This window comes from Branchiostoma belcheri, unplaced genomic scaffold (assembly GCF_001625305.1).
Source record: "Branchiostoma belcheri isolate BF01 breed outbred unplaced genomic scaffold, Haploidv18h27 scaffold1, whole genome shotgun sequence".
NCBI lineage: Eukaryota > Metazoa > Chordata > Leptocardii > Amphioxiformes > Branchiostomatidae > Branchiostoma > Branchiostoma belcheri.
In genome coordinates, this window is record NW_017802379.1 from 5049285 (window position 1) to 5063493 (window position 14209).

Here is a 14209-nt window from a genome sequence, read left to right on the forward strand (position 1 = left end):
ACGTCCGAAGAATACGTCAAAACAAAGGTCTGGGGGAATGCAATGTCCTTGGCAACGGCTTAACTTGTTACTATTTGTATGCCATTAAACAAATCATACAAGGTCTAGAGGGGAAATTGCACTTGGATATACAATTCATGCATGCAGAAGGATTCCCATTACAAATAAATTTGTAACAAAGTAACTACGAAACTATTTTCTTCTATTTCTGGGGGATCTGTGAATACCTGCACCTGGCCTTAAATTGATCACGTAGAAAACTTTACCAACACGACAGGAAAAACATAGAACTGGAAAATCTAAAAGGATACTACTTACTTTGTAAATCTGCATTAGTCCGCGCTGAACAAAGTGAAAGGATTTCATATTTCAACAAAAAGCAGGAAATGAGAGGGTTTTGTACAACGACTGCAAAGTAATATAACAGGTGTTCAAAAGATCTAGACACTGGTTTTGGCATATAATAGCATTACAGACAGTAGTTACATGTAGACCTTCTCTGATTTGGGGTTGATTCGGTCAATGGCATGCTTTGTACATTCAAATACATGAACATGTATAACTCTTTGATATCATCCGTTAGTTCTAGGAATCTAGCAGGATTAGAGTTTCTTTGACTATCAAATGTGTACTGTGTAAATGTTTAGTGGGCACCAGAAAATTACAGTTTTTCCCCCAATCCCAACCATATACGCATGATGGTCCATCATGCCAAGAAAACTTATAATGACTGAAAATTTATACAGTATTTAAGTCAAACAGAAACTCTTATCATTCATCCCAAACTAAAGGAAAACATAGCAAGTAAAGGCAGTGGTCGAAATACTTTTTTTCAGTACTCTGCAATATTGCAGAAGAGTCAAAATTTTGTTCTGCAATTTGGAAATACTTTCTGCAAATACACAAGCCTCCATATTACAACCTTTCTGCAAATACACAAGCCTCCATACTACAACCTTCTCAAAACAGTAATTCCTTTTTACATCATATATAGCTTTGTAAATCTGTACAGTAGCATTACTAGACTGCAGGAGAATTTCAGGTTTATAAGCATGAACTATGGATTGATATGCAAATTAGTGAAGACAATTTTTTGGAAGTCCAAAAGGAAACAAAAGTTAGACAAGTCAAGACAAGGATGATGCAAATTAGTGAAGAAGCTTCTGTTGTTTCAGAACAGTCTGTCCCTGGGGCCTGGAAGTTTTAGTTTGCTAAATTGAAAGCTAATGAATCTGGAGCCTATTTTTCCTTCTGCAAAATTGCAGATTGTATAATTTTTTCTTCTGCAATCTTGAAAATCTATCTGCAGATTGCAGACTGCAGGCAGGTATTTCGAACACTGAAAGGGCATATTGAACATGACTCTTTCAACAACAACAAAATAGGGAATTCTCATAAATACCACTGTCTACCTGCTGTGCTTTATTACATCACTTCCTGTTCTAACAATAGGTGTATTTCCCTTGGTAATCATGTGTATTGTCTGATGCTCGACAATTCACACATATCCTAGACACTGACTCATATGTGTAATGGTAACAGCTGCTTGTGGTATAATAAAAATGTTTTGTTTTTTTTTAAATCATATCATCTGTGTAAGCCAACCCTGAAAACTAAAGGAACGTTTGTCCTTCATGAAAAGTAAACTGTGGTTTCAGCAAAAACATGTTTGTACTCCTTGAGATGAATTGTTGTTATGTAAGTCTGCCAGAAAGACTGTAAAACATTGCTGGACTTTGACCAGACATAGCTGAGGTAAATGACCACCCATTGTTTAAAACCTACCTTCAAAGTTCAATGTGCCATGGTATTACATAAATGATTTTTCACTAACTATAGCCAGAAACATGTCTACAAGATCTTAATAATACTATTAGACTATTTCTATTTCAGTTTGTCGTTCTTTCTTTGTGTGAATACAAATTAAATGTACATGTAGTCCTGGTTTAACTAAAATGTCAAGAGCAGTTGAGTTGTTGCTGATCTGACCATTATTAAGATATGATGCAATAACTAATATCTCGACCTCAATTTTTGACCCTGGGCATGTTTTGTGTACATATAATATTAAATGGAGTGACTGTTTACAGCATTCAACAGTAACTCGAAGTACAAATTTTAACATGATGGGAATGGTTTCAACATTTTCCCAATCCCTAGTACTAACTCTACTGGATTTTTTCTGGAACAGTCATAATCTATCTACATGTGGGATATTAACCAGGAGGTTTTCTGTTTTTTCCATGGGCCTTCCAAGTATCCATGCAAATGAAGGTACTATAGCTTTTGGCCAGACTTTTGGTGTGGTTTGAGTTAACCATGCCAAAAAAATTATAACCACCTGGCAACTGTTCCTGAGCAAAATCAATAGAAATCAAATTATGGAAACGCAAAAACATGGCCTAGAATATATTCGAGTTCACAGGTGGATTTTTGAGTTGTGGCCTTCCCCTTTATAACAGCTTTGTCAGGAAAGCCGACATTACCGAACCGGCTTTACAACGCCCACTTCTTACACAGCAAGGGATTCGCTCATACTGTTAGTTTCATAACCCGATTAAATTCAATAAGAGACAAAAACATGAAAATGGAAATCGCTATGCACAAAAATGACAGTACTTGGGGTGTTTTGGGAGGGGTAGCCCACAACAAAAAGCGCCCCCCTCCCCCTTACAGGGCCAAAAAATGAAAGCCGGGAGTTTTGAGATATGAAAATATGAAATAATTTCAGTCGGTATTCTACTCGTTATGGCTATCAAAATGGACTACGTGCACGGAAACAGCTACAACAGTTTTCGTTTGGCCGGGATGATACGTTATATTTTTATCCCCCCGAATAGTAGTACCCCTTAGTGACCGACCGGCACCGGTTGACAAACATACGGAAACAAATGCGACAAAACCGAGACTCGGTCAAAGTTAGCGTTTCAATACAGAGGCCTATCTTCAAAATACACAATAAAGATATCTTCGGTGGCGAGAAGTTAAACCATAAACAGGGTAATTGCTAACATGGCTTTTATCGCGCACCTCAACATACGTAATTTCCTCTGCTACAAAAATGGCGAAGAGATTTGGATACCGGTATCAGACCTACCTTCCAAAAGCCGGGCTATGATGCTATCGATGTTGAGTTGGTCTGTACTTGCCATCGAAGTTCAACGTTTGTCTTCTTATCTTTCTATTTTTGATGATAAATCCTTTCTTTTTCGCCCTTTAAGGGAGGATGCCGACGGATTCAATCCAATGGTCAGCCGGGTCAATTCAAATTACAAATGGCGGCCGTTAGGATGGCGGAGGGGCACAAAACAGGACAAGGCGGTGTTGAAAGGCGTGCGTGATGTAACTAGGCTCAAAGATGACCAAATATCGCTGATAAATACATCAAATACAGAAATTCTGATTACTAACTTGCAATTAGCTTTGTTAAACTACCGACTAGATGAACTTAGGACAAAAAAACTCTTTCTTTACCAAGGAATTGCTGTGAACTACTTTTCCTCTGGAAGTGAAAAGGTAATAGGGGTTACCTCTCACCTTTGACCTGGCTTTAGTGACCTTTGTACTCTCAGCTGGAACCTGGAACTTGCACGTCCACTTCTCCAAACTTTTATCTTTCATCAAAGCGATTTTAAAAGGATCAAAAACTCGTTTTAACTTTTGTATGTTGAGAACGAAAAAATTCTTCTTCGTCGTTCAGTAAATGTCTTAATAAAATAAGGAGAAAATGCTGTCACAGGATCAGAGAGAGGACTTGCAAGCAGAAGATGAACTTTTGCCCGACTTTCTTCCAGGCCCTTTGGACATCTACAGGAAGAAAGCATCCTTCAACTGGAAGGAGATGAAGGTGTTTCTGGAAGGAGAAGATATGGTCAAGTTTAAGGTGTCAAAGCTATATAATAATATATAACGATACTATTACACAAATGGCATTATGACTAACTTTTGGAACAAGGTACAAGGTACACCAGTGTGGTACATTACACAATGTAGTTTGGAAAATTATGAAACTCCTGTATCTCTATATCACTGCTATGGGACCGGTGAGGTGAGGTGATATCTTTAGTGTCCACCCACCACACTCATGGAAAAGAGTAGAAGTGACCTTCGTGGTGTGAATAGTTCAAACCTTCAATGCAGTCTGGTCTCCGGGTTGACATTTTGAAAACGTGATAGTCACCTGTACTAGTGTTATGTCAATCCTTCGGTTCCACAAATGTGGTAAATCTCAATAAATAGATAAATAAAGTCAATGGAATTATTCTGAAGTTTTCTTTTCCAGAAATATGTTTGGACAAAGCTGGAGGAAGATCCCGCCTTCGCCCACCCTTCCGAAGACTTGACCTTGGACCAGCAGCGTGAGCTGACCTTCCGGCGCCACAAGCGGTTCCTGGAGTACGACTTCCTGCACGACGAGGACGTGATGGAGAACCCGATGAAGGGGATCGTCATCGGCGACTGTATCGGGATGTACGATTGGTCGCTGTCTGCTAAATACTCCTTAAACAAGCAGGTAGACTCGTGTTAGGTTTTATAAATGATCAGTGACTAAGAATGATGTTTCAATCTGAAAGAAATCATTCTTGTTTGTGTTCTGCTGTCTTGTGCAGCTACCAGTACATAAAGTGGCATGCAATTCTGGTAAGGCCACACTGCACTGACTTGACTTTATGAATAAAATCGTCACAACAATCCCTAACTGATGCAGATATGCAAGAAAGAAAAAAAAAAATTCAAAAATGGAATGCACAAAAATTTAGAATTATACAGAAGCCCACAACAAAATTTTAACATACACACACAGATATTGTATATTTGAAAAACGTCTGATTGAGCAGTGTTGTCTTCTTCAAATTGCAAATTCTGCATATGAAGAGAGCACCCTGACTGCACCATCTGTCAAGTATGTATGTACTAGTATTTTTGGCTTACATTTATCTAGGTCACAATGACAGTGGCAAGTTTACAACAACTCAAAAATAAACCAATAAATGACTTAAAGATTAAATTATATACATGTAATTATATATAACAGAAGGAGCAACAAATAACTGATATCAATCCCTGGACTGACTGACATGATATTTCCCATCTGGCAAAGCCCCTGCTGCTTTTAAACATCTAATATATGGGTATGAAGACTGCTGGCATCAGCTAAGGTTTCCCCAAATGTACATGAACAACAACTCTCACATGCACCAGCACAGGACCAGTAGTTTGTCCCTGACCCAGAATTTTCAGACTAAAAGGACACAAATCATGTATATGATAACACTACCAGACATCATGTCTATACATGATGATAAATCACGTTTCTAAAAGTGGGCCAAGGATCCTCTGGCACACATGCACAGACAGCCACCTTGCTTGTGACACTATGGGAAAGATGTTCTATTCAGTTTTGTTTAATGTAGTGTCATATAGTGTATCATAGCATGAGCTCTACTGATCATTTTGGAGCAAGTTAAGTTGTTATAGTAGATGGGTGTTCAATATTTGCTTTTAGAGAAAATTGATGCATGAGTGTTATTCCGTATGTGCAAACCAGGTCAGGGTCTCATGATTGATTCACATGCCTTGGCAACGTGACAGTGCCTTAAAAATCAATCAAGATTCACCTTATGAAGCGCCAGACACTGGTAGATTAATTAGCATCAAGATTATATATAGGACATGGATGGCTTTGCCTATGTAGTGAAAGACACGTGGAGTTACATGTGCAGTCAAACCAGAACAAATCACCACATACCTCTACAAAAGGACCACCTGGCCAATTTTTGGTCCCTTAGAATATGAAAGAATTTGAATATGGGATATTGAATATTCCCCATGTTGTAATGACAATGATCAAAATTTTAATCTTTTACCTGTCTTTTCCCCCTTAAGATGTTCAACACCACCATCAAGGCTTCTGGTTCTAAGAGACATGAGGAGGTGGCCAACAAGTCTGTGAATACTGAGGTTTGTTTGATTTTTACGTTTACCTTCGCAGAAGGTGAACATTGTTTTTGCTCTGTTTCTTCTTCTTCTCCAAATACCGGCACATTAGCCCAATGACCAGGATCAGCCGTCTGTCACCATGGTAACTGGTGCTGTAGCGGGCACCCTGTGGTATGTGACATTATGTAGCAAGTTGCAGTAGAATTTGCATTGGAGGGTTACCATGTAAACTGCAAAAATAAAACCACTGCAAGTATGTATAATAGGATTTACAGTAAATATAATACTTGACACCAGATTTTATTGTCCTATTGTCAAGGTGATGGGATGTTTTTCCCTGACAGAACTAAGTCACGGCACAAACACCAGGGCTATGAGGACCACTGCTACATATGACCCATCAACACAGGTGAGTCAATATCACACCTTTCTTGGAACTACATGAACATGTATTACATTAAACAGTGTCATAAGTAAGGTGTTGGTCATCAAACTTCTAGCTCTAGGCGCCTGACCAGTGGAAGGGCTGCTAGAAGTCAGGCTAGTTACAAGTTCCCTTTGCCCCCCTCCCCAGGGCTTCATCGTCAACACCCCTGATTTTGAAGCCACGAAGTGCTGGATAGGAAACCTGGGGAAGATGGCTACCCACACCGTCCTGTACGCACAGCTCATAACTCCTGATGGCACGAACCACGGGCTCCACTCCTTCGTGGTTCAAGTACGGAACACCAGGACACTGAAAGCCATGCCGGGGGTGATGGTAGGAGATATGGGCAAGAAACTGGGACAAAACGGCTTGGACAATGGGTAAGTTTGTCCATGTATTGTTTTATACATGTACCTTGAAGTACCTTTACTCTAATGCAAAGTCTTTTTAACCTATCAAGTTATGCTGAGTTTGTGATGTTATGATTGGCAAAATGGTGCCTGTAGTCTTTTTCTACATTCATTATATTTTATTATTTTGGCTTCACTTTAGGTTTGTTGCCTTCAACAAAGTGTGGATTCCCAGAGAAAGTCTCCTGAACAGAACTGGTGATGTCACCCTAGACGGGAAGTATGTCACCCCGTACAAGGTAGGAAACTTTCCAAGGTCACCTCAAGGTTGCCGTTAAACATCACCTATTCATGTAAGATGGCCTTCTCGAACACAAGAGATGAACAAGAAAAGAGTGGTCAGGAAAGATGATGTCCATTGACTAAACAAGAAATTCTCCCATTTGTAGGACCCAAACAAGAGGTTTGGTGCATCGCTGGGTGCCCTGTCTGGTGGGAGGGTTGGGATCACCAGCATGGCGGTGTGTAACCTGAAGCTCTGCCTGCCCATCGCTGTACGCTACTCTGCAGCACGCAGACAGTTCGGCCCACCTGGGAGTAAGGAGGAAATTCCTGTACTGGAGTACCAGATGCAGGTGGGTGTGAACATCACAATCTTGTGTACGACTGCCTTTTTGGCAAGACCACAGGGGTGGAACTTTTGATGCACTTATGATCGTGTTGAATACACCATGTGTGCAAAATACTAGTATGGCTCTTTGTGAAGTAACAAGGATGAGATATGAGTGATTTTAAGTCTGGTAATGTGGTCATTGATTATTTCAGCAATGGAGGCTTCTGCCATACGTTGCTGCCACCTATGCCCTGGACCATTTCAGCAGGACCCTGTACATGGACTTCATCCAGCTCAGACTGGGAGTCATGATGAAGGACAAGAGTGAGAGACAGGTCAGCACTTCTATTACTTCACCATTACAAATAACTTTAAAAATATCAGTACTGATAAGCATACTAAGGACTTTACTCCCCCCCTCCCACCAGGATGCCCTTGGCAGAGAGATCCACGCCCTGTCCAGTGCTGGAAAGCCCCTGTCCACCTGGACGGCCAGAGATGCTGTACAGGAGTGTAGAGAGGCCTGCGGAGGGCATGGCTACCTGGCAGGTACATGTTCTACCATCGTTACTTCTGGGTATGGAAGTATTGTTTTGCGTTGCTGAGCTGTGGGTTTGTGTATCTGTTTGTCCAGACAGAGTATGTTGATGGCAAAAGATTGATAGGCAGAATGCAAGGTCAAAGGTCAGACACAGGAAATGGGGTGAACTTGAAGGTCATGAAAACATGAAATACTTCCCAGAAGTCAGAAGTTTTCGATTTCATCTAGTAAAATATATGGTCTTCTTGTTCGTCAGCAGTCATCTCTGCTTACAAGGCACAAGAAGGATTTACCTACTCTGTTTTCCTGTTCAGTGAACCGACTGGGTGACATCAGGAATGACAATGACCCAAACTGCACGTATGAGGGAGACAACAACGTCCTGCTCCAGCAAACCAGCAACTACCTGTTAGGGCTGGTCAGCAAACTGAAAGGTAAAACTGAAGATGATGTTATGCAGATGAATGTCAATCAGGGTTGTATATTAGATAATGTTCTACCTGGATGTATAACCTTCATTGTCGTTCATTTTGTTTTACTTTTCTATCCACTGCTCCTCATTTTCCATGTCATGTTTTGTATTTCTCTATCAGATGGAACAATAAGTTCTCCCCTTCACTCTGTGGATTTCCTGAGTGACTTTCCAGCCATCATCAAGTCAACCTTCCCTGCCTCTTCTATGCAGGACTGTTTGGATCCTAAAGGTATTGGACTGTGTATTATCATTATTGTTGTTTATTGTGTATGAAATTTGTTTGTATGTAATTATATGCTACTGGCAAGGCATTTGACATCACTTTCCTCACTCCACCCAGGTGTAAAATGGGTACCTGACTTTGGTTAGGGAGGTAAAAGAGGTAGAAGGAGAGGGATGGGCTCCGCCTTCCAATACCATGCCCCAGACATGGCATAGGCCGAAAAAGGCTCTGGGACTACTTTTACCATTTATTCATGCATTTATGAAATTCAATTCTCAGTTGCTGTTGATGCCTACAAGTGGCTGACATGTTACCTTCTGGACCAGAGTTTTAAGAAGTTGTCAGGTTTGAAGTCGAAGGGCAAGGATCCATTCTCAGCAAGGAACGACAGTCAGGTGTACTACTGCAGGTCCCTGTCCATAGCCTTCCTGGAGGTAAGAAGTTATGTCTTTTCTCTCAGGGAATGTGTTAATCCTGTTGATGTGTGCATATGTTATATGCTTACAAGGACCAATTATTGTCAGACTTAGAACTGTCTTTTACCATTATAGTGGTTTTTGCATCTCGCTGTCTGGACAGAGTAGGTTGACAGCACTTGGGTGAAGAGAAGATTGACATGCAGAATCTGGCCAAGAGCCAGCAGGAATTAGAGGTCCAACACCTGAGGGTTTCATACTTTCCAAAAGTCTGAAATTTCTTATTTCTTCTTCTTGTCTTACTACTACTGAAATCTTGTAAGGAGGCCTTTGTTTAAATGAATCATAATACTGCCTGCTTTGGCAAGTTGAACAGTTGAAATGTCTTTTCTATTGGCTCTTCCTTCCACAGCACACAGTGGTGGACAGGTTCTACCAGCTGTCCCACGATGAGACCACCCCTGCCAGCCTCAGGCCTGTCTTACAGCAGCTGTGTTGTCTGTACGGTCTGTGGGCACTGGAGAAACACTGTGCCACCCTCTACCAGGGTAGGTACTTAGTTGTTTGTAATAAGAATTGTCAAAAAATTGGAGCCTGTCTCCGTTTCTTTTGTAATCCTCAACTGACATAAGGCGTGATGCCTTTTCAAGTACATGTAGCTTCTAATATTGCAAGTAGCCTGCAACTGAATGAAAATCTTGATTTCTGTCCAGGTGGTTACTTTAAGGAGGCCAAGTCTGTTGCCTGGGTGAGAGATGCCATACTGCACCTCTGTGAGCAGGTAAAACAACTTTTTACTTCTTTTGACATTCAGACTTGCATATTAATTTGCATATTCAAAACATACAGCCATACAATTGATTTGACTACCTCATTTAGAATATGTCCAGAAAGAGTACTTACTGTATATGCTTGCAGCACATTCCTTTGCAATTCTTTTTCAAGATGTACATGATTTTTTTTCAAGATACTAGTATAAGGTGTACTTGGTGCTCCAATGAAGTCATGAAATATGTGACTAACATGAAAAGTCTTTGTATTGCTTCAGCTGAAGAACGATGCTGTCTCACTGGTGGACGTCGTCGCGCCTCCAGACTTTATCCTCAACTCACCTATCGGCCTGTCAGATGGTCAGGTGGGTTATGCTCACAATCTTGTCTCTAATTTTTATTCAAGCAATGTATTAACCCTTATGTTGTGTTCTTTTTATGGATGACACAAGGAATGTATTTCCTTGTATATGTACAAGCTTGTTTGTCAACAAGCATTGTTTGTTTACAGATATACAAGAACCTGTGGACCTCAATGCTGAGTGCTCCCAGGGTCCTGGAGCGCCCATCCTGGTGGAGGGACTTCATGGACAAACCTGTCATCGGGTCAGTCAAGAGCAAGATGTAACATCACCATGTCTGGAGCAGCTAACAGTTCATGGTCATCACAGACTAGCTTGGGTGCCATCTTGGTTCATATGAATATCCTGCCACTGGTTGGTGAGGAGAGATTATGACTAATCTAAAAATGTTAACTATCTGAGAGAGATAACCCTTGATAATGTTTGCAATGCAAATATATATGTTATAGTCATACATTATTCTAATGCTGGTCCAAGCAGTTCAATGGCTTCTTTCTCAAATTTCTCAGGAATAATAATTATGAGGGGGATGAAAAACTATTGTGTGAAAATTAAAGACAACTTGCATCCATATCAGTGCCCCTCTTCCATCTCTTAAAGTAATTCTTAACAATTTTTAAGGAGGAATCTGAGCAAAAATGACTTTGTGATTCAGTTTCAAATGTTCTACCATGTTAACATATGATCAATTGTTCCTATTTCTGTTGTAATGTATTGCTTGTAATAGTGACATTGATGTCAGATATCAATGCAGGAGTGACAACCCCTTGATATGTTGAATATTAATTTATGGAATGTGTCTGAATCTGCTATTTTTGATGTAACCAGGTGTCAATTGATAAGATATTTCACTGCAGTGACAACACACCACTCATTACTACAGTAACTACAAGTTGAAGGCCTCTGAGACATAAACAAATATGCATCTCGACATGTATCAAGTATGGTCTAGGCAAAAACTGTTTAAGTTAGGAGCCTTGGCCTAAACAACACATCACACTGTTGGAACCATGGACCCTCACATTTTGAATATTTGATCAAGTTGTATCACATGCAGACATAGCAATAAACTGGATCAAAATGTGAAGACAAAGACACAGTTTTTCTTGGTGTCGCTGACCAGCACCCTGCCGTCTGGTGTCTGTACTGCAGCTCTCGGCTCCTCCAGGCCCTCGCGGGACGTGGCCACGTGCTTCAACCACCGTCCTTTCTGGTCAAACATCTGCACGCGCCTGTTGCTCCAGTCAGCTATGAGGATGTGGCCGTTTTTGTTGACACACACACCCAGGGGCCCCATGAACTCTCCCTCTCCAGAACCTTCAGCTCCAAACTGGAAGCAAACTCTTGTAAAAAAAACACAAAAAAATGTTATAGCATATTGAATTTCATAACCTTGTTTTCATTAAGTATCATAGATTGCAGATAGGTCCCTGTAATGTTACCAATAGGAGTATCAAAAGTACATACACTGTTTCTTGTATGGCATAAAAGTAAAAATCACACGTTTATTTTAGTCAGCATGGAATGAATTAGCCTGACTAGATGACATGCTTCCAGTAACCCTTCCATTGGTCAAGCCCCTAAAGAGAAGAAGTCCCTAACAGCAAGAGATTGTGAGACATAGGCTATGCAATCAATGTTAAACACAAGGAACAAGATCATCTAGTACTGTCCCTGACTGACAGGTGTCTCTCACCGTCCATCCAGTGAGTACACTTCCACAAAGTGGTCGTGAAACCTGGAGATGACCAGCTGGTCTCCCGCCGCCTTGTTGTATGCCAGACAGCAGAAGTCGGGCACGCTTGTGGAGAAGGATGATAACTCTTGTCCTGCCTCATCAATGATGCTGATCATCCAGTCAAGGGCTAAAAACAGAACAGAAGCTGTATTGTAGCTTGAGTCTGATTTTTGGTCCATAACGTGTGCATGGAATTTTTAGAACATTTTCAACTCAATCGCAGTACATGTAACGTTACTGCTATACTATCGGCTCCATCACTGAAGCGTCGCCAAAAATGTGTCTGATGTAACATGAAACGCGGCTCACCTACGGCGATTTTCCCGTCAGAGATCTCCGCCGCATCCCACGCCTGCTTGGAGCTCAGCTGCAGCTCCACGCGGTGGAGCAGCTTCCCGTCCTCCTGGTAGCGGCACATCACGTCCATGTAGTCCCCCAGCGAACCCGACAGGGGGCGCGCGAACCCCACAAAAACCACCTGTCCTCCCCCGTTCACAAACAGCCCTCCTTCCCCGACTTCGTACTTCTTGCTGTCGGCTAACTTTAGAGGGAAACTTTTGATGGCGAAGCCATTCATGTTCAAGACTTTAACGCTGCCACCACCATCTCTGTCCAAAACAAAGACTCTGTCATCGCTAGTATAGGCGATTTTTAACGGACTGACCAATTGGCCGCTCCCTATAGTTGAGGTGTTCTTTGGTGCTACGTGCGTCCTCGGAGATTTGGGCTCCTTTGCACTTTTGAATCCTGACGAATTTGGAGGCGCCGCTCTAGGTGACGTTCTGGGAAACTGTCTTGGGGAAGCCGCACCCGTACTGGTTGTGATGGGCTTCTCTTCGGCCACAGCTCTCTTCCTAGTTGATACCTTTCCAAGGAGATGGCTCACTTTATCGTTCTTCTGTGGTTCGAAGTTGATGACGGTTGGTGGTGGTAAAGTTGGCTCTTTCACTTCATTTATCAGCTGTGCCAACTTGCTCAACGCTGGGGACGACGCGGCGGCGGCTTCACCTTGCGAGTGACCTGTGATTTGCAGCTGGTCAAGGGCAGCTATTACGTCAGAAAGCCTTGACTCGAGCTCCTTACCACATTCTCCCATCCTTCTCGTTTCTTCGTTATAAATCTCGCGCACCTGGTTTATGAGAGCGACTTTCTCTCTTTCGATGTTGTCCACCAGTCTTGCTGCAGCTGTGGTTATCTGGGTTTCCACATCAACTCTTTGCCTTTCCATCTCCTCTCCCCTTTGGTTCAGGGTTTCTAGATTTCTGGCCATGGCGTCTGCTACTTTCCTTCCCTTGTCCTCCGCGTTCCTTCCCTGTACCACTGCGTCTGTCAGACGGACCATGTTGTGGCCGTTGTGGCGGTCGAGCAGGCACTCCGAGCAGACGAACGTGTCACACATCGTGCAGAAGAACTTGAGTTCTTCGTGACCGTGAACTGTACACCTGTCCGCCATCTTGTGTCCGTACCGTTACGCCGCACGTACAGTAACCGATATTTGTACGTTCTCCTGTGGAATCAGAATATATAGGTTGGCGTTACCAAGACTAGAGACTGCTTACAAAAAGCATCACTTATGCTCAACATCAGACCGAAGTAATCCACATGTTCTTTAAATTAATAATAAAGACGTCGAGATGCGAGTCAGTTCATGGGGAAATCATTGGAGCTTAAATAATTGAAAAAACGGGCTCTAAGCGTTTTAACCTTCTTGAATCATGCAGGCGAACTTGGAATAAAATTCTCCTGAGACTGTGGCTACACCAGAGCAAGCTAACAGATCGACCAAGAAGTGCTAGTCAGAAGACCTTCTCAGTGCCCAGACTTTGGGGCAATGTTTTGGTGGTCCCGGTCTACTTAGCATGTCCCACAATATCGTTCAAACCCAGCGACCAAGCAAAAGAATCGGTAACCGAAAACGCCCTCATTTGACAAGACTGTGTCGTTACAGGCAGCCATTGGACTAATCTGGTAGCAAATTACGAAAGCCGAAGACCCACAGACAGCTTTATCCTTACGCTAAGTACATTTTTCAGGAACAGCTTTTTGTCCCACCTGTTCAGAGGCCGCAATCGGTATCCTGACCAAATTACCTAACGGCTGACGCCTAGCTTTGAGCTGTGTTGTATATTTCAGCGTGCCTTCTCCATAATATACCCCCTTCCCCAAACACCTTGCCACTATGTTCTACAAACTATAGGCCTTCCGCCAATCAGAATTAACGTTACATGTACGTAGTAAAACCACTTACTTTCTAGCTGGTTGGACCTGTCGCCCTAGTTGATCGTTCTGCGTTCACCTTGTCGTAAACAAAGGTAGGATCTGCACACAAAACACGGTGTGTAACACAAACCTCT

General features: G+C 42.0%; 3 protein-coding genes across 4 annotated transcripts in view; 1 reads left to right on the forward strand and 2 right to left on the reverse strand.

Moving 5' to 3' along the window:
- Window positions 1–3289, reverse strand: part of LOC109464829 (serine/threonine-protein phosphatase alpha-2 isoform) — a 13032-nt gene extending 9743 nt beyond the window's left edge. The window contains exons 1-2 of one of the 2 annotated variants that reach the window (XM_019761908.1): window positions 3098–3289; window positions 319–342 (exon numbers count right to left, since the gene is read on the reverse strand). In XM_019761908.1, the coding sequence (XP_019617467.1) occupies window positions 319–342; window positions 3098–3152 (79 nt within the window). In that variant the 5' untranslated portion in view covers window positions 3153–3289. The remainder of the gene's footprint in view (window positions 1–318; window positions 343–3097) is intronic. The other variant, XM_019761917.1, reaches the window with a different exon arrangement.
- A 223-nt stretch (window positions 3290–3512) lies between these two features.
- LOC109464819 (peroxisomal acyl-coenzyme A oxidase 3-like) lies at window positions 3513–11031 on the forward strand. Its single transcript, XM_019761895.1, has 16 exons — window positions 3513–3883; window positions 4283–4513; window positions 5887–5961; window positions 6260–6349; window positions 6515–6747; window positions 6920–7016; window positions 7167–7352; window positions 7543–7665; window positions 7759–7879; window positions 8186–8305; window positions 8465–8575; window positions 8849–9003; window positions 9398–9533; window positions 9699–9766; window positions 10034–10120; window positions 10267–11031. Exons 1-16 carry the CDS (start codon window positions 3728–3730, stop codon window positions 10381–10383), a joined length of 2106 nt encoding a protein of 701 aa, XP_019617454.1. The 5' UTR covers window positions 3513–3727; the 3' UTR covers window positions 10384–11031.
- A 1-nt stretch (window position 11032) lies between these two features.
- Window positions 11033–13308, reverse strand: LOC109464843 (E3 ubiquitin-protein ligase TRIM71-like). Its single transcript, XM_019761929.1, has 3 exons — window positions 12165–13308; window positions 11814–11982; window positions 11033–11460 (listed from the first exon to the last, which is right to left on the reverse strand). Exons 1-3 carry the CDS (start codon window positions 13306–13308, stop codon window positions 11193–11195), a joined length of 1581 nt encoding a protein of 526 aa, XP_019617488.1. The 3' UTR covers window positions 11033–11192.
- Window positions 13309–14209: the final 901 nt, after the last annotated feature.